Source organism: Trachinotus anak, unplaced genomic scaffold (genome assembly GCF_046630095.1).
Source record: "Trachinotus anak isolate AG129_WGS33_773 ecotype Australia unplaced genomic scaffold, CSIRO_AGI_Tana_v1 ptg000005l, whole genome shotgun sequence".
Taxonomy (NCBI): Eukaryota; Metazoa; Chordata; class Actinopteri; order Carangiformes; family Carangidae; genus Trachinotus; species Trachinotus anak.
The window spans coordinates 23,631,953-23,659,929 of NW_027273856.1; the positions used below are offsets into that span (position 1 = coordinate 23,631,953).

Consider the following 27,977-nt stretch of genomic DNA (forward strand, 5'->3'; position numbering starts at 1 on the left):
ATGAGAACTCTCTTCTATAAGAACTTAAAATTACTTGTGCTGTGATAAATGACTTAAATCATTTGTGTTATTTGTAAATAGTTTCTTACAATACATGTTGACTTCACACAATAGGAAAATCACAGGCATTACTGATAACATAAGGATGGCTTGTTGTATTTACTATACCAGGACTGTGAAACAAAAGCAGCATAATAGATTTTATTATTAAAATTTGTTGCATGAGCTTTTCTTTTTGTAATAGGTAAAAATGCCTTGTGTGGAAAATGCCCTGTAGATACTGCAGTTCATGGCTGCTCTACACTGAGTAGCACTCTTGGCATATTACACGGCAGAGGACCGGACCGGAGCTGCTGCTGTTAATAAACGTGGGAGTAATGCAGAGCAGTGATGAAGAAATGACTCAAATGGACCATTAACTGACAACCGAGAACCACAAGGTCATCTAATTTCAGAGTTTATTTTAGCATCATGACAAACAGACCAGACAGTTGTCACTGACCTTACCACTAAAATCAAAATGAAAAGTAGTGGAACGAATCAAGTCAATACAATTTTTTGTAAAAAATTTAGTTTAATGGTGATGCTGACGTTAATGCACTTAACGTGTGATTTGGCACCTACACATTTATTAAAACCCAGGACCTTGCAGCTTCCATGTACTTGGTATTGACATGAATAGAGAAAATAAAGATGGCTGGTGTTGTCCACATCCCTCTACTAAAAATACAACTGAAGACAAAGACGAAGCACAGCAGTGAAAATAACAAGACATTAAGATTGAGAACATTTTGTTTACAGTTGTGGCTACCAGTGAGAGTAAAGCTGTTGATAGGTTGGCACTGATTTACATTTAGAGGCTTCAGAACACGCCAAGAAGCAGCTTTTTAAAATAAATGAAGCTACTAGCAATTTTAAAAAATGGAATGACATGTTGTTTAAAACAATGGGATATGTTCATTTTGTTGCCTGCCCTCCATGAACGTAGCTCACTCCAGCAATTGTGATCACATTAGCCACTTCACCAAAGCACCTTTTTCAGCGAAATCCTCTGAGATGATTGGCACAATGTACGTACAAATTACAATGAACTGAAGCCCCTAAGAATACTCCACCATCACTTGCCCAAAACGAACAAGACAAAGAAAATCAGATGCAAAATTTGTAAACACTTTACATTTTAACTAAAAAGTCCCCTAAACATTATGTAAACAATGATAAATGTTAGTCCATTTAAACTTTTTGTTCTATACAGCTTAGATTACATTTGATCTATTTGATTACAATAAGCTATGATGATAAAGATATTAGTAAATGTTCAGAATACTTAATTGCATGTACATAATATAAAAAGTGACATTGTCATAATTTTTTATGTTTATTTTGTGCAAAATGCTTTAGTAAACTATAATTTGGCATTTATGAGAAACCTTAAAAAATTGGTTAAAAAAAAAAAGAACAAAAAAAAAAAAAAAAAAAAATCACAGATGGATTTACAGAGCCCCTTGGAAACAATCTCCACAAAATGTTTAAAGTCATGCTCAAGCTTCCACTCAAACATTCATCTCCACCTGTAATACTGTGCAAAATGATCAGTTCAGCAAGTGCAAGCGGCGCGGCCAAATCAACCATCTATCAAGTTCTGCAAGATTCTAGGTAACACCGGCGGACACTGACGTTTACTTTAAGTTTGAACCAATGTGTCACGTTGAATGACAATGTAGCCATGAAGGCCAAAAAAAATAAGGTAAAAGTTAAGGCATCAGACTATTTCTGAAGGCAGTATGAGTGACTGCGCCTCAAACATAAGCTGAAAACACCACTGGTATCCCGCTGAGATATGAACTGACTTGGCACATGGATAGCATGGCACACAGAGGATCACTAACAGTATAAAAACATGACATTTTGGTATATAGCCAAGCCAAACATTGATCATATAAGCAAGCAGGCGCTCTGAATAGTCTACAGTTTTGAGATCAATTTACACACATTCGCTGGACTGGTCATCTCAATAACTATCCACGTCCAGGACTGCTGTATTATCACTAGTGCCTGGTCTCACTAAACATTTGGCTCCGGTTGGAAAGCAACATGCAGCCATCAGGTATTCTTCATGTAGTTTATAATATTTTAAATTAACTTTGTACCTCGGCAATGTAACTGCGTTATAGAGCTTCACACATAGTTGATGAACCAGTAATCTGTGTGCATGAAAAAGAAGTACGAATCTGTCAGTAACAAACAGGAAGCTTCACTATTCGAGTACCTGTAGCTTTGCATGCCATGTGCTCTATGTTCCCACAAGTTTCATAAAATGGGGACAAAGTTCCAATTGAATATGATGATTGTTACTCAAACACAAATTAAGATGAGCTTTTAAGAGTCTGAAAGAAAGGACACTGTCAAAGATTAAACGAGAGCTTAAGGCAGCGATTTATCCAGGAAGAAGCTACAATCTTGCAGAATCGGACGAGTGTGTGGTCCGCTCGGCTCGGCTCAGCTCATAATCTTTGTCATCCCAGTTGTTGACAGTGGAATGAAGTGGGGAGGAGGGAGAATTGGGGGGAGGGGGTGTGGGGGTGGGGGGGTGTTTACAGGTCATCGTCCCCGATTCCCTCGAAAGCATAGTTGCCATGGAAATCATTGCCACTGATGTCGTTTGCTGAGTTGGAGGCGCTGATCCCTCGGAGGGACACTGAGCTCAGCTTGGTCTGAATGGAATAATCAATACTGTAATTAACACTGGACTGACACTGATTTATTAGAATATGATTCAGCTGCTGCATTTTTCTTTTTTTTTTTTCCAACTCCAATATTTTGTGAGCGCAATACATCACAATCAAATCAATGCCAAAAGAGAAAACAAAAATACTCACTGAGAGTTTGACAATTTGTTCGCGGTTCGGGTCAGGGGAGTCCTGCAGCCAAAAAAAACAAACCATTAAGAATTAAACGAACCTACACCTTAGATCTACACTAAGTCCAAGGCAAAAAGAAGCTTGTCCTGTTTCTCACCAGCAGAGGGGGAGATTTCACAGCTTGCTGAATGTCCGTTCGGTGGATGGAGCCGTTGTGTCGTTTCCTCAGCATCTAGAAGGTGACAAGACGGCAAAAAGAAGTCAAGAACATACTTCATTGTAAGGTTTGTTTTACATTTACATGTGTTATGATTTCAGCACAGCAATCCAATCTTGATATCTCCACAATCAATAAAATAAAAAAACAGAAAGTAATGTAGAAAATCCATTCACGGTCAAAAAAGATGTTGGAAGATGCTGTCATGTGTTTAAATCGAGAAATTTAAAGTATGGAAACCCCATTTCCTTCAGTAAAATGTGGGAAACTGTGTTAAGTGACTGATTTTAAATACAAATCAGAATACAGTATAAACAGATTCAAACAGATGTGTTTTTAAGGATGTAGCTATGAAACATATTTTTTCTTTACACATACCTTCTTAATGCTGCCACCTGACTTCTTCACCATTAATTCATCCACCATAGACTGAAGGCAGATACTCATCATGATAGCCTGAAATCAAAGTCAGACAAATCTGGAATATTATAACATTCCTGAACTCACTGAAGTAATTTTTCATCAGAACTCCTTCTCAGACGGTCTGAAAATACACACCGGAATAGTTTGTTTGAAGAAGAACAGAAGGGACAAAATGCTCTACTCATAAGAAACACAATCATAATTGAATTGAATGCTCGTTGCCTCCATATTGACTCTGTCAGTGACCTCTTACCTGTTGACTGGTGATGGTGACCCACTGGAGGCGGTCCTTGCTCATCAGATACTCGAAGGCCAGCTCGAGCTTGACCTCGCACTTGGCTGAGCTGCAGGGATTAGTTGTACCATTGGCTATGGGGACTTGCTGCAGTGTTGGACAAAAAAAAAAAGTGCGATCATCATTACAATCTTCTAAACGTACAATACACCACAACTGCTGCAGCTGTTATCATCAACCGCTTGTGATTTATTTCTATTCTATTTTATTTCTATCTATTGTGGGCTTTTTCCTCCTTCAGCCTTCAAGTTAAATTTGCCTTCTCGTGTTTAAAATGTTCAAAAAAGACACATTTCCATAGGTCTTAACCAACTTACATTCTTAAGTTGCTATTCTATTCCATGACTGGAGGGTCATGTACATGTGAGCAGCTAAATCACATTTCCTATCCTACATCTATTCATCTCTTCTTCTTCTTAAGCTGCCATTCTTGAGCTGCTGCATCACATAATGACATCCAGCCAAATCTTGAGGCGACACATACTAAAAGATTAACATGGGTGCAAAGAAAGAAAAGAAATATGCACTGATACAGAATTTCAAATGCTTTCAAAAAATTCGTGAAGCTCAGCGACACACGCAGCTCCCTGGAGATGAGCCCTCATTCCTCATTTATGAGGCCTCTGCTCCCCACTCAGTCAGTTTCCTCTGGGCCAGAAACTAACTATACCTCCCATGCTAGCCACACACAGAAAGATTAAATAAATAAAGAATACTGATAAAAACAAAAGTCTGATGTGCGCGCACACGCACACACACACACACACACACACACACACACACACACACACACACACACACACACACACTCAAGCTGTTTATATGTGCTCTTCCGGATGCAATTTGAGATTTGGCTACAAGGGGGTTGCAGTGCTGCACCAAATGAGATGTTTTGAATAGTCTGTTGGAAAGGAAAGGGCTCATTAAAGTGACTTTGACCTCTGAGAATGAGCTGAGGAATTAATCACCCTGCTGGACAGTGGGGGGAGGGGGAGGGGCTTAGTCTGTAATCAGACAAGCCAACATGCATTTTAATTTTTGATGTGTTGCCATGTGTCCAGATCTCTGTGCAAATTAACTTTTGTAGACTTATAAAAGCTTCTGTGATACACGTTAATAGCTGCTGCTCGAGCACTAATGCGATACAAAAGTGACCTGTTTGCTCCATCTCTACTTAATTGAGGCCTGGCGTCTGTAAACGTTCATCTTTCAAATGGCGGTGATGTGGGTAGAGCTGCGTGTAATGCTGTTCTGAGCTCTTCAAAGAAGTGAAAGTAAACTGCACCAGCTTTCAGAGGAACTGCCTCTTCAAGATGACTGACTGGGTGAGAGCAGAAAGAAATGCATATTCAAGGCAGATCAACTGCGTGGCGCACGATGGTTTTTAATTCATGCTCATTTTTTTCTGAGGGTGACAGTTATGGAGATGCTTTCTTTTATTCTTTAGATGAGGGATTCGTTCGGATTTCTTGCCAGCTACTACAGTTTCAAAAGAACAAAAATACAGCTGCAAATAGAGAGTTTAATCTTTAATGTATCAGTTAAATTGAAAAATTCTGTATAAGTTTAGTATTGCATTTCTATTAAGAAATGTATTTACAAGATCATGGTCAAAATCAGTACAGCAGAAGCCGAGAAATCCTTTTAGTCTCCAGTATACAAGCTCCAAAACCACACACTACCACACTTCCTACAATGGAATTGGATCTAAATCTTCATTAGATCCTCCCTGGCTCCTAAATGCCAACTTGTTACAAACCCATACCCATGTAGTTTGTAACACAGGCTTGGCTGAACGTTAATCCCCTTTAAAAATCATTTTGCTCCCGTGTGGATTTTTAAATTTTTTTTTTTTTTTTTACCACAAAGTCTGAGCTGACTTTCACTGCCTCAAAGTGAAATATTTCCTGTTCTTTTTTTTCGTTGATAGTGCAGCACGCTGCATTCATTTACCACCTGAGATGCATAGGCCTGATCAAACCATCACTGTCATCTGCTGAGCTGTAGATCGTGACAGCATCTCAGTTACCAGGTGACAAGTCTAAACAATATCGTTTGACATAAATCCTTCTTTGTACCACTGCTGTTTCCTTGAAGGTCTCTAAAGTTTTGTTTTCATACTCATAGAATTTTTTTTACTGCATTAGTTGTAATAGTTGCAATGTATGCCGCCTGCATGCCATCAGATTCTCTCCTCACCAAAGGACAATTATCAGTTTAAACAAAGGATGCTGCTGGATCAATAAAGCACTATCCTTGTGTGGGCTGCGTGTCTGGGTAATTGGACTGATGAAGATAGATGGTACGGAGGTCAGCACTTTCAGCAAGCAATAGGAGTAAAAACTAATGCTTGGCAAGTCTAAAGACATCAGTTTGTGCTGCAGTGGTGAGAGGAGGTTGGTAAACGGGCCACTTTGGGAGCACAGGGGGAGGTTGGTTTAAGATGGGCTCTAGCCAAAGTCACAGTCTCCTAATAATGTGGAGGGATTCGAGTTTGATTACTTCAGAGCCTCAGAGATGCAGACATGCCTGAAGGTGAATTCACTCATCCTCACGCCATCTTGCACACAATTCCACTTACGGAAGACGTGACTCGCCAGCACCTCATGCGCGTGACCTTGAAGCTTCCCTCCTTCATTTGTTCGTTGGGCAGCTTGACGTGGAAGTTGAGCTCGTTGTTGCCGGCGCTGACGATGACTTGGCAGCCCTTCTCAGGGAAGTCGGTAATACATGGGTCAAACTTGATATAGCCATAATATTTGAGCGTCTGACCTAGATGAATGAACTGGAAAGAAAACATAACAAAAACAATTTTAGATGACTAACTTCTTAAAAAAAAATCTGTCTCAGTCTAATCCCTGAGGAGGACCGTCTGAATTCTCTACTGGATTGATGTGATTAAAAATTCATATCATGGGAAAAACTAGGCTAATTGCATAACAGAATACACTAGAGGCAGTGCTCTCTGTGGTCTACAGATTTATCCTCGGACAATGACATTTCTGAGTGTCAGCTGGATTCAAGTTAGTTTCTGTGGAGGCTGAATAACCTACAGGATGCCCTTGCTTACCTCTTTCTTGGAGCCTTTCTCCTGCAGTGACTTGAGCTGCCTGTGCTGGTCTTTGTTGACGAGTATCCAGCCTCGCTCAATGTCAGACACTGTCTGGTGAAGCAAAAACAAGAACTGAAGTTCATCTTTTTGCACAAACGAACAAAATAAAGCCAGTTTTTTTTTTTTTTTGGTTTCCTTTTGTACATGTGGGAGAAATCCCACCACAAGCCTTTCGTGTAAACAGAGCAGCTCAGCAAATAATTACACAGAAACATGCACAAATGCACATGCTGCAAACACTATTTATTTTTCTTTGATTTCCTTCTTCAAACCTCCTCTCAGTTGCACAGAGGCAACACTCTGCAATTCCAGATTTTAATCAAATTAGCCACACCAAAAATGCTTAATACAACGGATGACAGCTGTCGCGGCGAAGGGAATACGCTATTAATAGGATCACGTAGGGCCACAAAGAGGTACAGGATCCAGGGTGTTGCAAAGTCAGAACAAGCTGACACCACTAGCAGATAGTGGAGTGGCCCAGAAGACGGACAAAAGGATTTGGCAGCCCAGGGATGTAGCAGTTGCTTGATTTAGTTTTCTTGATGTGAAGCTGGCTCCATGTGCGCTCAATAAAAAACAACAGATGTGTTTATTTTCACACCTCAAAGAAAATCTTTTTATTTTTTAAGACTACTGCTACAGCTGAAAATAAACATCAGTCTCTGGTTTACACAAGTCATGAAATCACTTACCTGGGCGTATAGCAAATTCAGGCCAACTCTGTTTTCGGTAACGTCACAATCATACGCCATGTCCCAATAGCTGCAGGAGGAAATGGCACCAACAGTCAGTTTCTACAAATCTATATTCAAACACACATTATAAATTAACAAAGTTGCACAGTTACTATTGACAGTGACAATTTCTTTGAATGACTTGGAGCCTGCAACACACTCCACAAAATAACCATCATATTTGCCACCAGGTGTATCATCTCCCATCCCATCATCTCCCTATGTCCTTTGTAAACAATGTATCTCACAAACATTGACATTCACACTGTATTCACTTTTGTGACAATGCATTTTTTGGATAATGCAGTGCTTTTAATTGGTAGGTTAAGATTGTCTCAATGCTTAATCCTTCAGTTCAGCTCAAAAACGCAAAATCACCTCATCTGGAGATGTGTGGTTTTCTTTGGATGGTGACACCAGGGGCCTGAGGGTTAGCAATGTGCAATCGACTTCGATGATACAATGATGTCAGATATACACCTGACGTGACTCTTTTTCAAATCAGTGAAATGAGAGTGACTTGCAGACTAAACTCAGCGTAGCAGCGTGAGTATTCATCTCAAGGGTCATTTTGTCTGGTTGCTCTGCTGATGATGATGTGGATTACAAGTATTACTGATGTGTTGGTGCCGGAGGGCAGCCTGAGGAGTAGAGCAAGACGTTTAAAAAAAAAAAAAAAAAAATGCATGAAATAGTTTAAGGAGAAAGATGAGGTCAGATCTGTGAATAATAGTGAAAATGTCACAAATGTGGGAAAGCTAGGAAAGATCACATCTGGCAAACCAATCACTGTTGATGAAAATGATTTGGGCCATATTTTCCACTCAGTGTGATTTAATTTCTTCATTTAACTGACAATGGTTTCATATTCCAGGATGGGACTACCACCATCTGAGTTAGCACAGCACTGAATTTTTTTTATTTTGTGCTGTGGCAAAATATCATTCATGTCCTCCAACACTTCCAGCACAGGCTTGAAATTTAACATGTTGTAATTTCATGACACAGGGTTGCTGGTGGATGGAGAAGTTGTTCAAGCAGACATGAAGCATGCTGCCCTGCCACATCTGAAATTCAAAGCAGGTAACAGGGGAAAAGAAGATGGAGCGAGAGTGAAAAAAGGAGCAAAGAGAAGGAACTGGAGAATACGGCGAGTTGAGTCAAGATGTGTGTGTCTGTGGGAGCTTTTTTCTTAATGCATATACTGATTGAAAATGTCGATTTGCTACACTTTTCCATTATGAATATGTAAGTGCATATAGCTGCTGACCTACAAAAACCTACTATTCACACTCCTGTTTTCATTTTGTGAATGCTTTGGAGAACTGTGTAACAAAAAAAGGTTGACATGAGGCTGATTTAATGTTTTCACTGGACAGACGCAGCATTTCCTCCATTTTTAGCCTGATCCTCCCCTGGATCTCATACACTGGGGGTCTGTTTTTCCTCCACCTCCACTTGTTAGTTCTACATTCACTCTTCCCTCGCTGCTCTACAAACCACAGTGAAACTAGGTCAGGAGGACTAAGACTTTCCTTGAGGCAGAAAGAAAGTAAACATCCTGTGTACCTCAGTCAGCAGGGGGCAGGGTGACGAAAGAATAGACACATGAGGAAGTAGAAAAATGTGAAGTTGGAGAGGGGAGCAGTCACTAACTTCAGACTGAAGGGAGAAGCAGCATCAGAATTTTCCATGCACAGAATTTCTTTGGCTGATCCACCCAAATAGATTTGCTCCCACCCGAGAAGGTTTTTCATATTTTTTGTATTTTTAGTGACACACAACGCTTGCTGGCTTAATGCTTACTCCTTATTTCTCTGCAGAAGCAGCCCCTGACCCCATTTCCCTCTAATAACACGCAAACTTACACTTGTGCATTTTTGTCTGTAACTTTAAACTGTTTTCAGAAAAGATAAAATAAACATAAAAAGGCCAGAAGCAGAGGTAAAGCCAAAGGGGATGATAAAATACAGCATGTGAGCTGTGCTGTTGGAAGGGCTGTAAAGTTTAAGGAAGTACTATTGGTAACTGTTTAACACTAAAGTATAAAAAAGTGTGTTTCCTGTAGTTTGGTTTGTCAAAAACAAGGGATTTAGTTCCAAACAGTCCCCATGTTTTGCTGGAACGACCCACTCTCCTCCCTCCTCTGTCAAACACCTGCAAATAAACTGTCAACCTGCGAGAAACACTGAGCACAGGCGTGCAGCTTCCAGTGGGACGTCATTCTGGCCATAGCTTTAGATTCTTCAGAGACTACACTGATTAAGCTCTGACCTCATTAGTCAGACTCAGGATGGACAGTTTTTTAAAAGAATGAACACAATCGATGCAGCAGCACCAGCAATATTATCTTTTTTTTTTATTCAACACTCTTCTTCCTTGCCAAAACTACCCACAGTGGATCTCGACCAGGAACAGTTCAGTAAGAGATTTGGTTGTATTATGCTACTACAGCTAATGTAGCCTCGAGCCTCTGGCCTGATGAAGAAATGAAGAACAGGCCTCAGGGTCTGGTAACCTCACTCTTTCTAACTTCACACGCCCAGATTTTTTTTTTTTTTTTATCATTTTCCAACTTGTAATCTTCAGCCTCAGTTGATGACTCAATCACTTTAGGCAATTTATCAGATTTTGTGCAGCTCCCTCTGGAGCAACAAAAGCTTTGTAAAGCTTTTTTCATGTAGGCTGCAGTACTCACCATGACATTTAAACAGACTTTGATGTGTTAAATTGGTGAAGTTCCCTGTTCAGCTTGCAAAGCAGCAGGAAGCACGCTGCAGCGAGGCTGGACAAAATGACCTGAAGTCTACATTAACATAAATCACTTTGACTGGAATAAATGTAGTGACAATTCTTTTTTTATCCAAAAGGCATTATGCTGTTGGCTGGTTGGTTAATTTGAATCCTGGTTAAATGTCACTGGTTGTTCTAGCTACTGTAAAATTAAAGACAATCTGTTGCTATATTGCTATATGAGGAAACTTAAGTAAGTGTTAGGATTCATCATGTGAACTGAAATACAGTTTATTGTCCAGCTCCATGCTGCAACATCATCAAAATTATGTTTCTGTCTAATCCCTGATTGTCAAATGTGCCACCTGTCTGGTCATGATAACTGTCCTTGGTAAAGTAAATGGTAAAACTAATGACCCCGGTCTCTTTTCCAAATTAACTGCCACTTTGTGGAAGATGGTGACGCTGGATAAGAAGCCTGTAGTTAGGCTAACTGCTGTTCTGACACATTAAGAACAAGTGCTTCACTGCAGATAAGGAATGAAATGGGTAACACCCAGAATGAAAAAAGAGAAGTGAGTGCCTACAGCAGATGTAGTTTATGTGTGTACTGCTTAGCAAAAACAGAATCTCTGACCAGCATCATTACAGGATTAGATAAATAACACATGAATACTCTGGACAATGAATCAGAGCTGTAATTACAGTAGATTTGGAGGAGAGCACTTTAGGCAAGTACATGATGAAATTCAAAATCATGATGTGAGCAGGTGGTAGGTACCTTTTCCGTAGGAGTATGTGAAACTCAGAGCTCCGCAAGCTGGTAATGGATACATAAGGCAGCTCAAACTCCTGCAGCTTCCGCACAACTGAGAGGGAGACACAGGAACGAATAGAGAGAGAGAGAGAGAGAGAGAGAGAGAGAGAGAGGAAGTAAGGCACAAGTGCAGCTAAAGTCCCAAGGACATTTGGATAATGATGCCAACAACAAACAATCAAAGATGGGAAGACTCCATCTGGACAGGTCCCAGAAGGGTAAAACTGTGTGTGTGTGTGTGTGTGTGTGCGCGCGCGCGCGAGTATTCAAATGTGAAATAAGATACTAGGCTGTGTGTGTGTTACTCCTTAGTCTTCAGCTGTTTCATTGCAGCCCGATCCCTCAGGAGAGTGAAGGAGACCTCAGGTGCTTGTTTCTGCTGCTGGGTTTTCAGGCATCAATAAATGTGCACATCCCAAATCCAATAACTGAAGAGTGCTTTAGTTTGCCATTAGGTTTGTAAAAGCATGTTCATGTTCTTTTTATGGGCACAGATGCTGTGTACAAGAAGCAGAAACACTGGTGGACAGTTTGATGTTGGAAATCTCTGCAGGATTAAAAAAAAAAAACAAAAAAAAAAAACAAAAAAAAACCCTACAAACCGAATGCTTAAAATGTTTTGAAACATTCCTCGGCAAAATAAATTGTCAATGGAAAACTGCACACAAAAAGAAGACGAGCACATACTGGGTCTTTTTGACATGCCTTTGCATATTTTACAGCATATATTGATTTACACTCAGACTTCTGGGAAACTTGCTGCCTGTCAGTAAGGAATTGAGTTCTTCAGCTATCCTTATGTCAATACTCCCACCACCAGTTTTGTTTGATCCGCAGCCTTCTGCGCCAGATTTATTCTCGTATTCGAGTCATAATAACACACGGCCCTTTTCTTCCATACCACTATGATTTTCAGATTCAAACTGTGCCAAGAATATACAACATGGCTGCAATATTTACAGATTCCTCCAAGTTCACCTGGCACCACTCTCAGCCTGGAATGGATTTAGCGTGAGGAGTGGGGAGTGACGGGGGGGTGGATTTGGCAGGTGGAAGATGAGGGAAGAGCAGCGCCTCAGGGACTGAGGGGGGATTTGACCCGACAGGGCTGTGATGAAATGGAAAGATGAATTGGAAAACTTAAACATCTTGATGTGGAAAGCTGGTGCTGCTGCCTGTTCTGTTGCCTGTGTTGTCCTTGTGACAATGCAAGCAGGTGCAAATATCCTACAATGATTTGCATTCACACAGTTACCTATGGAAAAACAAATAAGTACAAATAAATATGACCTGCACCTTCAGAGTACTGAAGAGTTCTATTGTGTATACCCCACATCACAGAAATGTAACATTTCAGTGACTTAACAACAACTACAAAATATCCTACTGATATCACATTAGCAGCATTTGCCAACTGCCATAAACTGTATGTACACTTAAATAAGCAACATGAGACAACTAATAGAGCTCAGAAGACAGCAGATCATCAGAGCCTCGGTTGCTGGAGCACTGGTCAGTAAAACTGCAAAGCTTTTTTGTGAGTGATATGATAGTATCTACTGTCATGGTATATATATATATATATATATATATATATATATATATATATATATATATATATATATATAATTTGACAATGTTATATTGATAGACTCTATATTGTGATATAGTAAATTAAAGTAAAACAATAGAGAAACAGTTCATGGATAAAATAACCAGTGAATTAAGTTCCTAACTTTATCATATTGGTAAAACAAAGCATGCTGAAATCCACCACTGCCGTACAACACTCACTGATTTGTAGAACTGCCATTAATCAACTAATAAACCATGAAATACGAAAGGAATAGCTGTCACGGTTTATGCAATATGGCAACATCTGAGAGCAGACATCGTTATATCATATTTATATGGCCATCTTGCCCCCATAAACACAGATGAACTGCAATAAGAGTGCAATAACAGTTTCCGAGCGACATGATGGCATATACTGTACAAACATTTACAGGGTTAACAAGTAATGCTAACTAACTAACATGCAAAATCCACCTCTGTGGCAATACTGGTGTTATTTCAAAGTACACGCGATTATTTTATGTTGTCTTTCTCTGTATTTGGGGATTTGCCCCTTGAAACAGTTAAAATCCCTCCTGATGACAGTAAATGGTTGTGGTAGTGTAGGGATGGAGGTCCATAAAAAACGCTTGCCTATAAAGATGAGTTTTTAGAAGCTGCTTAAAATAGTCCAGGGAGTCAACAAATCGGATGGAGTGGGGAAGATGAATCCAGTGGGTTGGGGCTAAAACAGTAAAAGGGGGATCGCTTTTTGTTTTGCTGGGGTAGATAAAAGGCTGAAATCTGAGGATCAGAGGTCGAGAGGTGGAATGAGGAGATCAGAGCAGGGGCAAGATCATGCCTTGTACATAATCAAAAGGAACGTTTGTAGTTTATTCTAAATTTTACAGGAGGCCAAAGGAGGGGTGTAAGAACAGAGGTAATGTGAGACAGACGGCCTGTTGTAGTTAGTAGCCTCCCAGCTGCAGTTTGAACCAACTGTAAATGATTTAGAGCAGCTTGGCTGAGGCTCGTGTGGAGGAAGTACAACACTCTCGATGGGAAAAAATAAAAGTGTGAATTGAGTTGCTCGTTTTCCACATATATCTTCACCCCCATCCATAATGATGTCTTTTTATTTTTGTATTTACAGTGTGTCGTCCTTCTGCATGGAGTTGCAGTTTAAAGTGTAAATTAATTTTTGAAGGTGACACAGGTGTCAGATATTCTCATTCTCAACCTGAATACACTGCTCATGCCCTGGTGTGCAAGCTCAAGCCATACTAAACACTGGACAACTGTTTTTGCATGAGCCAGCCAATAAACACACAGAGTCTGGCTCTCACTCAGCTTCCAAGCACCAAATAGATGAATCATACATTCTAGCCAGAGATACAGTAAGAACTGCATCATGTTTCATGTGCATACCTGCCAACACTCCAGTTCTTCCCGACAGTCTCCTATCATTTCAAAATAACCCTGCCAGCGTCATTGCGCCTTGCTGTTTCTCCTGGGAAACTTCCCTCAACCTTTATTATAAATAATCATCATACATGGATGCATACGTTTTGTATGTTTGTTTGACGTTATCCAAGTTGCCAGATTGTGTACGCAACACAAGCTAGACACACAATCCACACATATGCATACAATTTCGTCCCATCTGTGACGACAACTTGGCAACCCACAACCTGATTCGAGTGGCGTGCTCAGGCAGGCAGGACTTTTGACTGCAGAATTAATTCATTCTTGGTAAATTAAGAAGTTTGACAAAACACGGGGAAAACTTTTGTGTTTTAATTTTACTTTCATGTAATGTTCATCTAATGGTAAATGTTAATGGAATTTATATGAATAAGGAATTTAAAATAATCTTATGTGTTTATTATTTATTATAATTATTATTATTTTTTTTTTAAACACTCACCCTGAAAAAAAGGATTTAAAATTTGCTGATGCAAAGTGTGATGATGCAGTTCTGTTGTAATTAGACTCATTAGACTACAGAATATCTCCAAACAGGGAGACAGATAAACTGAGCTGCTGGTCTGCTGCCAGTTGTTATTTACACATACTCATTGTGGGAGATTCAAGAGCATGACATTGCAGTACATAATACCCTTTGGTTTAGCAGAAAGTTATTCTAAAGTGTAGCTTAAACAAAAGTTTAATCCTAAATCCCATTTTCTTTTGTTTCTGTTTGTAAGAATAATGTGTCCTCTTAGTTCAGTGTGATGTGTGTCTGCTGAGAACAGTCCTTGGCTGACCAGATGAAGTAGTTTATATTTACATTATTTTATCAAAGAGCAAAGTGTACTGCACATTTAGTTTGCTTTAATAAACAACATCAGTTATCTGATGATTTCCAGCTTCAGCATTTTAAAAGCTGAAGCTCTTAAATGGGTTAAGGGTGGATCTAAATTATCAGCATATCTACTTTCTAATGGAAAATAAATATCCTTCAAATATTTGCTTCAAACTAATTCATACTTTCACCTACAATTCATTTCTGGGTCTGTTTACTTTGCTTTTTTGCTGCTATTTTTATTGACCAATAATTAATAATTTGTTTAGGGAATCATATGGAGAATGCTTTCCACTAATAACAGAGACAGGGAAAAGTAACTTGAGGCCAAATTGTTTTATTCCTCTGATTCTTTTAAGGGTTTGATGTTGAAACTCACATGTTAAACCTCCATCCACACCCTCACGAACAAGGAAAAGACTGAAATAACCAACAAGGTCATCCGGAAGGTCAAGTTTTGTTGCAACAGCCTGCAGAAAGATAGAGTAAGACAGAAAGAAAAAGAGTTAGAGATGGAGGGAGAGAGAAAGAGAGAGAGAGAGAGAGAGTTAATTAATAATCAGATTAAGTTATTTCATTTCTTCATCTGATCTTCTTTCAGTAAGACATGAGGAATAAAGACAAAAATGATTTAAAACAGGAGAAAAATCAGCTCAGTGTGATGTGAAAACACTGACTGATAATTGGAATATGCAGCAGATCAAAAAGGCATATAACTACAATCATACTTCATCTCTACAATATAAACACCTCTAAAGTGACAGATTTGAAATGGAAGAAGATTCAGCAAATACAGTGCTATGGTGTTACACAGGACTTATATTGGCTTCTTTAGTTTTGGGAAGGTTAATGTGCTTTCTTTTGTAATTGTAACCTGTATTATTATGATTATGATCCATTTATCAAATATTAGAACACAAACTCAAACATAAGCTGCCACTTTGGAGGAAATCACAACATTTTAGTATCAGGAAAACTAAAATGTCCAACTCTCTTTGGCTTTTTACTACCGTTACATTCTTACAGAGCGGATGGTTTCTCAATGACAACTCTGATATAGAAATCTATTTTTGCTGCTTTCATAGTGCCATTTCTTTTTCGACTTGGTTTTTAACTCCTGTGGCACAACTGCCACAAAATGTGATTGCAGTTGCTGAATTTTTGAGACAAAACACAGCAATTATAGTTGAGAAACAATACACACACACACACTCACACACACACACACACACACAGGCACGCACAAACCCTGACATCCCCCTCCCAGCACACAGTGTGAAACTCTGTTGTGACTGAAATATATTCTGCCGTGGTGCACAGAGGTTATCTGTGGTTAAACTTTCATGAGAGCACTTTAAGAGTGCTCTAACAATCCAGATGTATAGTCAAAGACATTATGATGAAACATCAGCATGTCTGTCACGGGTTATTTTAGAGTGCGTGTGGTTGCTGGTTGTGTGTGTTTTTATGGTCAATGCAGAGCAGAGATGAAGTGCATGTACTAAAAGGTTTGGCCTTGTCCAAATTTTACTTACCTATGCCCATCAGGCCTTTCATCAAGATGTGAAGTGTCTTACTTTGTTTTGTTTGTACATTATCATTCTGTTGTGATTTTTCAGTAGCTAGATCAAAGTAGCCCTGACTTCATTACGTCCTTTAAACATTGCTTTGTGAAGACAATCTATATGAATGAATGTGATTTCATTTGATTTATGATATGTTCTGTCTACTGAGCTTACAGAAGGGCCTACAGCAATATTGCCTGCCTGAAGGAAATCTCTCAGGTGTCTGTCAGCACTGTTATGAACAGCAGAGATCAAATGCCTCCAGTTAAACAGACTCCCAACACTGCAAAGGTTGATGACGCACAGTAAAAGACCTCAGATGATGTTATCCTTATCCAGACTTCTTGCAGAATTAATTAGCACTACATCAAACAGCTTCCAGATGTAAACATTATTATGTCTATACACTAAAAAGGATTGTTTACAATATAAACTCTATATTCCCCATATTTAGTTATGCAAGTTATCCACCTCTAATGGCTGCATTTTCAACAGCAGTTATTAATGTTTTGTTTTTATGAATTAAATTACAAATCTTTACAAATTGTAGAGTTGGAGTGAAATTATGAAAACTGTGTGTTTATGTTGTCTTTAACAGAGCACACTCTGACACTTACATCGAGGACATCCTCCGTCTGATCTGAGGTCAGAATGTTGACTGTAACCTTCTGACCGTTGGACAGGCAGATGTCTAGAGCAACATCTTCTGTGGGAATCTGCTGCGTCTCCTGTGGGAAGGACACAAAACATAACAGGCTTTCCTTTAGCTTCATGGGTAAGCTACGTGTTTTCATTCCAATCAGTCAACAACAAAATCCTTCCAGGTCACATGGGCAGAAAAACAAGGGCTTGTCAGAGCGAAGTTGAATTTCCAGTGGAGATAAAAACAAAACATCCAAGATGCACATTTCACAGTTACACTTTTCTTTTTTTAATACTATCACACTCTGGCAAATAAAATCAAATACAATTACTCTTCCACTTTAATCAAATGAGTCTGATCAACTTTTGACACACACACAAAAAAAAAACTATGCACAGCTGCATCGTTTCTAGGGTCGAGATTGGAATCTGTGGTACCAAGTTCATTCACCAAGTGTAAAACAAGACATGTGGCCTGGGAAGGTCAGTTTTATTTTAGCAATTCAAGAGAAGCATGTTAAGATTTGAGTCAGATGAAGGAGACACTTGATGAAGATTATTATTTTTATGCAACAGACAAAATGAAGTCTGACAAGGCAGACACTAAGGATTGATTTAAGGGAAATAAATAAATAAATAAATCTTGAGTAAATTCCTTAACAAAAGTAGCTGCCATCATAATGTTCTGCAAATACAAGTGTCAAAAAGGTGTAATAAGTGATATTCCAATTTCCCAGAGCCCAAAGTGATGTCTTGTCTTCAAAGAGATTCAGTTTACTATCATAGAAGAATAAGGAGACCAGCAAATACTTACATTTGAGAAACTGGGACCAGAACATGTTCTTGACTATAAATGATTAATAATTGATCAAAATTGTTGCAGATTTTCTGGCAATACACCAATTGTTGCCACTTTAATAGTCCCATCCATTTATTTTAGAGCTGTCAGCTCAGACAGAAATTAAGGGAGTTGTATTCATTACTGCTGTGTTTGTGCTTCTGGCAGACGATGGAACAAAAATCCACAAAAATCAATGAATAACAAGTAAGGAAAATAAACTGAACTGCAAAAGCCTATGAATATTTCAAAACTCTTAATAGTAGCTTCTGAACTGATGATATGAAATATGAAATCTTAAACTGGATAACCCCGGTCTCTCCTGTCCCGAGGCAGTGTCTCACCACCACCACTGCTAAATCATCTCTTATCTTCCCTGTTTCCTCTGCGGGGAGTCTCCAAGAACATCCCTGCCACTAAAGGTGCAGATGAAATGACAACAGCGGGTGGTAACTCATCTCCTATTCTGCACCTGCTGTCCTCACAGTGCATACTGTAAGGCGCTGGAGGAGGGGGGTGGGAGGGGGGATACACAGTCTAATGCGAGAGGAAGACAGAGAAGGAGAAGCAGAATGGGTGTGATGTGGCTGCAGACGGATGAATCTGTCCATGAAGGTTATTGGATTTACAGCTCTCCTGGCAATACAGGTCACAGCTTGAATGATGATGAATCAACCCTGCTTGAGTCAACGGCAAGATATCTGTTTGTTTTTTTTTTTCTATCAGGCAGCAACCAACATACCATGAGTTTGTGTTATTACAGCACCCACCCACTTCAGCTAAGACTTTTCTTGCATTTTAAGTACTGCAGAAAGACCTTTTTGGCTGGTCTCATGGTGATGAATCATTAGGTGGCTCATGTTTCCTTTTTTTTTAATGACATAATGGTTCAAAAGGATCCAGCACCCACACACACACACACAATGCAACTATAATGCTATATCTGTCTGGCAAAGGGTTGCTTTCCCCTCAGCTTCATGTCTGACATAATTATTTCACAGATTTCTGCATGCAAACAAAAACCTAATCTTACAGGACAAGTAATTTAAAAGTAGAGATGACACAATCTAAGATTAGAGTATGTGTTGCCACAAACTGCGACACGCAGTAAGAATACAGCTACCTCACTTACCTCACTCCACCACAATGCCAGAAGTAATTACTAGCCGGGCAGAAATGACTGCATCAGCCTTTTGGTTCAAGGAGCACGCCCTGCGTCCTCACAGGCCTGTTGACCAACAGAAAACAGCCTAATGCAGGTAGGAGGGAAAAAACAGATACCAACCTGCTGTGCTTTCCTTAAGAAGCTGTTGAACATCTCACTGGCTCCGAGCAAGGGATCCTGACGTACTGTAAACCAAAGAAACAATAAGAGCAACAGAATTACAAAATTAGTTAATTGTTAAGTGGAAGGAGCAGTGGAGGTCGAAACAGATATGTTTGCCTTTGAATTGATTACTCAAGCAATTAGTAAAGGCTATTTTGGTGGATGTTATGTAAACATAAATCTCCTTAAGCAGAAGCATTTCCCAGTTCTTCCAAATTGTTCTCTTATCATGCAATTTGATTTTTTCTTCCTGTGAAATAGGAACATTGACCTTTCAAGACATTTGCCAAAGCAATTTAGTTTAACACACAAAAAACTGCACTTTATCAAGGGAGGTCTTTCTATTGATGCAGTTTTCCGTTGCAGAGCAGTTTGTTTATGTATGTTGCCTGTATGACCACAATTTGTGTGTATCACCCTGTACACTATTGTCCTTTTACAAATTAGTCTAACCCTTTGACAAAATGTGAGAGTTCTGCGAGCCATCTGCGTCAGAGCAGATTGTGTTTGTGGCAGTTCATTTTCCATAACTATGTAAAAAGCTATGATGTAACCAACTGAACTTGTAGCCAAGAACACCCTGTGTGCGTATGCTCCCAGACTATGAGCAAATACACACTCGAACAACGCTTCCTTGTTCTGCTGTAACTGCCAGTGCTTGAGAGGATTAAAACAAACCCTCTGCATTGCTGCCAGTTCCACGTACTCATGTGTGTATGCAGAAAGCTCACCCTCGACCTGTTTACAAAATTTGGGCAATATGCTGAAAACCTCCCACACTGGGATATGTAACTTCGGTGGGCTTCTTGAACATGATATGAGACTTTTAGTTTTTCAGTCAGACAAAAGTTAAATGTCCCTTCAGGAAGCAGATCATTACTAGACGATCCAAACTCATAAAACTTTTAAAAACCCTACCAGGTCTGAAATCCTGAGTAGGGATTTTTTTTTTCAGGTGTGTCAGCATAACTGTGTCTAGTGAGGCTTTGGCTCAGTGTCCCAGCTGACTGTGCTCAGATCATCAGCTCCTCAGTGAAAACAGTGCTTTTCTATGGCATGAAAAGACCAGTGTATGGCTGGACTCCCCACAGACACACAGCCAAGTCATTCTTGTGATTGTTGTGGAGAAGCAAACATTTCACGAAATAGTGTTTGTGCACCAAAGTAACAGTGTTTCTTTGAAATGCCCCTCCCACCAATACTGAAAAGGGGAAATAAATGAGCAGGGACATGTGGATCACAATTCAGAGACGAGTACTATCTAATTTAACCACTGGCAATAACAACCACATTGTAGCTGGAATTAAAATTCAGCCAGAAATTAAGTGAAATGAAACACAAGCCACCAGTAAAAAGTCCACTCAGTATGAGTAACTTACCAGCCTGCATGTATTTCTCCAGCTGTTCCCGTCTCTGTTCGACCTCAGCAGGAGTCAGTGTAAAGATCTTCTTTGGAGGGAAGGCAGGCACCACATTGCTGCCATATTCTTTCTTTATCTGTTGGTATGAAACACAAGTTGTGAAGCTAAACAAAGAGGTTGCAATGTTGAAGGCTATACAACCCATATATCTCTGCTTCTGACAGTGAATATTTGAGAGAGTCAGATAGTTGAAGTCTTTTCTTTTTTATATTAAATTTAGAACATCTGTGAAAGCAGATATGTGGGTTTATATGATTAGACTTATTAACTTCAGCACAGAGTGGCAGTCCCCTGAATTAAAGAGTTGTGGATTCATTTTTCTAAGAGGTACGTTCATGCTGTTTGAGATGAATCACAGGTTTATTTTAAGCCCTGTTTCAACGACTAGCTGGTGGAGTTTCCGTGCATAACACACACACAGACACAGACACAGACACACATGCATGCGCACACACACATACACACACACACGCGCACACAGACACATCTGGCACCCTGAAGCTCTAGTCATTCCAAGTTTACTTTGTCTTCCAGCTTCTTGACTCATTTCTTCCCATTTGGTGTCATCTAAAAGCTGGTAGCTTTGAACTATGGAGGTCTTAAACTAAGACCTCACAAATCTAGACACACACACACACACACACACACACACACACCAAATGTGGTTTAATTTTAACCTGTATCTTGCTGAGGGCAAAAGCTGTACATCATACTCATCATTAGGAATTCATGAACACATTTTTTTCCCATTATAAAGTCCTCAGGTCCTGCACATATGGTGTGATGAAGGCAGCCCAGCGTGGGCACCAGAGGAAGAGAAGTGATTTTCACCTCAACATACTGCCCTTTGGTATTTTCAGTACGCCAGAGGCAGCACTGGTTGCACATACAAATCAGCTCCCTGAGCAGACACTGAGCACAGGTTACAGATTCATCAGTCACCTAAATCTGGAGTAAATCTCAGCTTGTTGCAGGTCTTTACAGAAGAAAAAACAAGAGAAGCAATTAACATTCAAATTTTCTCAGCAGTAACTGAGCAGAGTGTGAGCAGTGCAATCACCAGAATGTTTTGGGGTCACGCGTTCGCCTCAGAAAGCCCTTTGGGGTTGATGCTTTAAGATTCGAGTGTGTCTTCCTCACACCCTGTTGCCAGGCAACGGCAACTGTCAGACTGATTAATACAGACTTGAGGAAGAAGATAGCGAAGTTTGGCCCTTGCTTATTTATTAACGTGTGAAAATGTGAAACCGGGCACTTCTGTAACACCTTTGTGTTGTGACAAAGATTTTATGGCATAAAGAGCTCACAGGAAGCCGACCACATATCCAGCAACTAAATCCATGCTTTACAAACAATGCATGTACCTTTTCAACGTAAGCCACTTTCATGATTATGTTTATTTTCAACCACTGCACCACAAAAAACAAGTACATGCTGAATACACTGAGTGCCTAATAACACAGCTCTAACAAATAGCTGTGGCTCTGTGTAAAGTTTCACTCAGGCAGAGACCAAAAAAAGCTTGAGACCAGGCAACTCTACACTTTCCATCAACATTGCTTTTTCAGATTAAGTTCCTTTCCCCAGCAGGTGAAGTGAAAGAAAGGCCAAGAACATTCCTTCCATGTCACCCACCCCCTCCATCCTCCTCTACAATGCTGCCCATTTACATGCAATAGTCTGAACTCTGGGTGAGACAACAGCACAAGACTTCAAGCCATGATGGTCATGATTGAAAGTGACGGGATGCTGGCATATCGACCGTACGACACAAAGACGAGTGAAAGGTCACACTGGGTGGATGTGGTGGCATTTAAACAGCGTTCAGTGCTCCACACATGCAAGACCAGTCTCTTCTGGTCTAAAGCACACTGACAGCAATGGGTATATTGTGATGACTTAAACCTTACCTGTTCATGGAGGCCAAGAAGTTGACTGTAGCGCACCCGACAGTGCAGGACACCATTGACATGGATGTTGTATGCCTGTGGGAAAAAGTAGGGAAAAATGTGAGGAGAAAGACTTGTAGCCACAGACATAAAAACTTCAAAATGAAAGAATCAAACATATACCAAATAATGCTGATAGTGAATATGTTTAAATATTAATATGACAATACCCTTTCTTAAACTACAAAAAATAAAATAAAATGCTTTTCAATGCAGTCCAATTTCTTCAAATGCATTTCCCAAAGTGCTGCTTAATAAATTCAGTGCAGAGGTAAAACCACAACTGGTGAAAGACAGCAAAGCAACAGTGATTCATCCCTCAAAGCACTGAACTTATTTCAACTTCTCTCACCACTGAGTGTTTCTTCAGTCTTTGTTTTCAGGTGGACCAAACTAATGAAGTGTGAAAGTGGATTCAATCAAACCCTATTGACTTCCACATGGGAAAACAGAACCTGCTGCATATTTTCCAATCAAAACAGCTGCCACTTGCATTATGCTGAAGCTAACAAATACAGACAGAAACGAAATACAGGAAGAATCTTTAATTCTTTCTCTGAGACACCCCCTGTTTGTTTTGACAGGCGCTATCATTAAATACTCCTCCACAAAACCACCATTTGGAATCAGCAATCTGCTTGCAGTCCTACTTTTCACATCAGATGCCTCATTAGGTGTTGGGAATGACACTAAACCACATGAATAACAAAGTGAAGGGGGAAAAAAAACCTTTCAGTTTACCCACATACAGGCTCCCTCACAAAACACCACCCCTGAACTGTAAAAGAATACAGTGTTGTTCACAAGGTTCCACAACTCTGCTTAACCACCAGTCAATCCTGCAACTCGAAATAATAAAACCGTTTTTGTTTTGTTTTTTTGAAAATGGCTGAAAAATACAACGACACAGAAGCTTTTCCAGCACGGAACCTACTGAAAAAACTGGTTAATGTTTTGATTATAAACAATCAGTGGCTGCTATCCATTCCTAAACAGAAATCATTATCCAGCGTATGAAGACGACTGATTACCTTTCCTTACCTGCTTGTTGCGAGCCCAGAATTGAAGAAACTAACTCCTGTTTTTGACTGGGCTATTTTGTTATTGATAATAATATTGGCTCCTTCATTTGCTAAGAAATATCAGCTTCCACCAGGCTGCATACAGCTCTGGCCCAGGGATGAGGGGAAGTATGATCTGTATGCTCGTTGAGGAGATTTTCTATTTGGGTGTCAAGGCACAAACTCTCAGTGCTTTAATCTCCTTCCCCTTCTGTCTGTGTATTATGAATATTTATAGTCAACATGGTGGGTCATCTGTCAAAACAAAAGGAGTTTGTTGCATGCACTTGCCATCACTGACCTATATTACCAATCAATAGGAAATCAGGAAAAGTATAAATTAAAACTCCGGGAGGGAAAGAGGAAGCCCAAAAAAAATTGGAGGAAAGCCAATGAATGGACAAAAATGTGCATGTAGGCAGTATCCAGGCAGGAAGGAAGAATGAGTATGCAGAATGTTTTGGCTCGGTTTGATAACAAAAAAAAAAAAAAAAAAAAAATTACCCTATTTTTTTTGTGGCAAGCAGTTCAACTCAGAGACAGTTTAACAGAATTTATTTGAACATAACCACAATGATCTATTCCTCTAACTCCAAACCAAAATGTTTTTCAATTCTGTACATTTTGATTCCAACTGAATCTTCATCAGGACAAAAACATTTCAAAACATTGTTGAAAAGTTTGGTAACAGAAGATCCAACTGCAATTGAATCCTTTAAATATTTTTGACCTGATGAAGCTCCAGCTGGAAAATATCATCTAAATAATTTTGCCACGAAGAAGATCTAACTGGGATCAAAACATTGCCTATACATTTTTCATCTGACAAAGATCCAACTGTGATTGAAAAGTTGCGGTTTGGAGTCAGTGTGCAGGTGGTACTCTTTTCATCACTGCATTTCCATGAGCCCTGCACCAACCTTCTTCTCACATAATATGACACGAGTAGGATGAAATCAGTTTCGGTCCTAAGTTGAGTGCTTATTTGAACACATTTTGAAAACCATCTGTATCTCTTCGTTTATACATATTTCTCTCTGCCAGATGTAGGCTGATAAAGGCATGCTGCTGAGCACGACTTCCACAGCTTGCAAAACCATAAAGAGAAACAGATGAACTTGTTCATATCGAAATCCCGACCCGCTTCTTGCCCAAACAAAATGAGTCACTATCACTTTACAGTAGCACCAACGCCTATCTCTCTCTTACACACCTACAAAGACACAAATACACATTGTAAATACCGTGTGAACCAGAGAGAAGATACATTGATTCTATGAGATAACAGGAAACATGAGCTCTCAAAAATAAAGATTCATCTGCGTTTGCACAGGAATAGCTCCTTATTTAAAAAAAAAAAATTGCAGCCCTTGTTATTCTAAAAAGCCTTGTGCAAACTCGGCAGATTCTGTGGCCTACTGGTTCCAAGGTACACAACACATCTCTCAGCATTATAATCAAGCAAAGTCCCTTCCTGTGGGCTGGTTACAGGAAGGTCACAATGACAGTCATAGGACTGCCAGATGAGAGGTGAAAAGCCGTTGCTTTAAAGCTCTCACTGCAGTACAGGGTAAAAAGGCACTCAGCCAGGTAGAAAGGAGCCAGAAATGGCACCTGAAATGCTCAGATTAGAAACACTCTGACTTCCAGCACCAGGAGTAGGTGTTTGCAGAACAATCTGGTGTGAAAATGACATACATGAAATACTATGTCCACCACTGTGTTTATAGCCAAAGCTAATTTTGAACATGTTTGTGCAGCAGTGACACTAAACACACAAATATTAACAAGCTTATGCCAGGATATTTTTTTTTCCCCCCTCTTTGGAGCACATGGAATCAAGATGCAAAAGGAGCATACGCAAGTTATGTGACATTGAGAACAGCCAGTGTGGTATCACATGGAAATCAGATGTTGCAGATGTTATTTCAAAGCATCTGGTGAATATGAGAGTAGCGGCATTCTTTTATGAAGCATCTGATACAATAACTTTTTTGAACAAAACAATGGACCTAACAATCTACGCCTGTTTGTTGTTTTAGTTTTAGTTCATATCATATTCATAAGGGACAAGAAATAAACTTGAACCCAGCTGTTCCCTAGCAACATAATGACTTTTGTTCATGGGTAGACCTTGTTCATAGGCATGTTAAAAAGACATGCATTCATATCAGTGCTGTTGTTCTAGTGTTTTCTAAAACATCAAGGAAAAATGATTTTGAGTTGACAGTAATTGTTTGGAACAAAACTGCCTCTGCCACACATTAGCACATTGTATCCTGTCTGTGTCTGTGACTGACTGGTGTTCATGGCTCATTTAGGAAAACAGTGCTAAACCTCCACAAAAGCTTAAAATGGTTTATGTCTATGATGCTTCACTCTGGCCGTCCTTGACAAACCCCCATGAATTATACCCTCTCAACACTACAGCAACTGTCTGCCAATGTGTCAAGGCAACACAAGGCGTAGCACCTTTCAAACACAGCTGCAAGTCAACATGTATTAGATAGGGTATAACACAGTATTTAAAACATAATGGGAAACACAATGGAATGAAAAAACAAACACACGGGCTACAGGAGCCTGCTGTCCAGCTATGTTGGGCATATTTTGCCTCTAAATAACAAGGAGAATCGCAATATCATGATTATGGCAAAACTTAAATGCTGACTCAAATCTGTAAAACAAAAGAGACTGTGTTGTGCCAAAGGTGAGACATCAGAGACTGGGCCACACTCAAGTTTCCTCTGATGTCAGTAAATGACATGTCAGGTTGTGCCAACCTCAGACATACCACAGCAGTGCAACATTTTTCTGACACCGTGCCACAACTACCATGTTAGTTCAATGTCAGATAAAATGTTAAATCATGGTGGGGTTTCTTTCCTCTTAATTCTTTCAGTGTCCTTTGCTTGTGTGAGCAGAATACACTGGAGGTCAAAAACACTTTTACTAAACTCCCTCACGTTTTAATTTTCTAAATCAAGTTTATTCACCTATCTAGACTTTATCCTTATGAAACACATGAATTGCATGTGTGACAAAATGAGCATTTTGTTATAGCTGTATTTGTGTAGCTGATTTTGTTATTGCGCTAGGCAGTTTTTTTTTTTTTTTTTGTGTGTGTGTGTCCTGTGCTGACACATCACTGCTCATGCTACCCGATCATTTATAACAGTAAACACAAAAACTCATGCTGCATTGACATTAGCCCGACCTGTGGCCAGCTGAAACCAGCGCTTAAGTGAAAGCGGGGTATAATAAAAAAAAATAAAAATAAAAATAAAAAAAAACACAAATGATCATGCTCACCACATAGGTTGATCCATTTTCTCCCGAACGAACCTCCGTTTCGGGGATGGAAAAATGCATTTTAACACGAAACACAGCCTCCTGCCGCCAGACGACCAGTCCTTCAACGCCACCGATGGAGAAGAAGACACCACAACACTAGTTTCCCCACAAAGTCCACTGCAGTGACTGTCGGCGGTGACTACAGAGGAGGAGGAGGCTCTCACACGGCTCATCCGCTGGTTATAAGTCCGGGGAAAGTGGTGCCAGGCTGGAGCAGACTGCTGACGACTTTATTATCCGGACAACAACTCATGTACCAGCTAGCATTCACATAAAACTTCTCCCACGTCAGTGTTAAACTTTTCTCACTGGCGTCCCCGCAGCAGCCATGTTGCAAGTGTTAAGTAATTACACCTTCAGTGTTGGCGTTGAAATATCTCTTTCCACGCACTTTTAAGTAATTCGTGATGACTTAAAATCCACTCACTGTCAGAATTCACAGGTAATTCAGTTCATTAGCGTTAACCGGATGAAGTTTCGGGGTAAAAAGATGCAGTTGGTTCCTGCAAAGCCCACACCGTCGCAGAGCCGTTGGTAAACCTTTCGTAATGTGAGAGGGGACAGTTGCACTTGTTGTGGTTTTTGCTTGTTTTTCCCTTTCTCCTACATTTGCTGAAGAAAAGTGTGCTCGGCGAAGGAGTACATACATAGGTAAAACGTGACAGAAGACGCAGAAACCGCAGGACTGTGGACCATTAGCGTCGAGCCTTTCGCTGCTCTGTGTATCTAGTGGCCCATCAAGAGGCATTGCAACAATCCTTCAGGG

At 39.9% G+C, this 27,977-nt stretch overlaps 1 protein-coding gene across 1 annotated transcript; it reads right to left on the reverse strand.

The window, feature by feature from the left end:
* Window positions 1-441: 441 nt before the first annotated feature.
* snx17 (sorting nexin 17) lies at window positions 442-27,940 on the reverse strand. Its single transcript, XM_071479122.1, has 15 exons — window positions 27,170-27,940; window positions 22,758-22,832; window positions 20,806-20,923; window positions 19,385-19,449; window positions 17,237-17,347; window positions 15,434-15,524; window positions 11,160-11,247; window positions 7,604-7,673; window positions 6,867-6,959; window positions 6,378-6,581; window positions 3,755-3,883; window positions 3,457-3,534; window positions 3,019-3,093; window positions 2,880-2,921; window positions 442-2,714 (listed from the first exon to the last, which is right to left on the reverse strand). The coding sequence occupies exons 1-15, from the start codon at window positions 27,227-27,229 to the stop codon at window positions 2,595-2,597; spliced, it is 1,419 nt and encodes a 472-aa protein (XP_071335223.1). The 5' UTR covers window positions 27,230-27,940; the 3' UTR covers window positions 442-2,594.
* Between the last annotated feature and the right edge of the window lie 37 nt (window positions 27,941-27,977).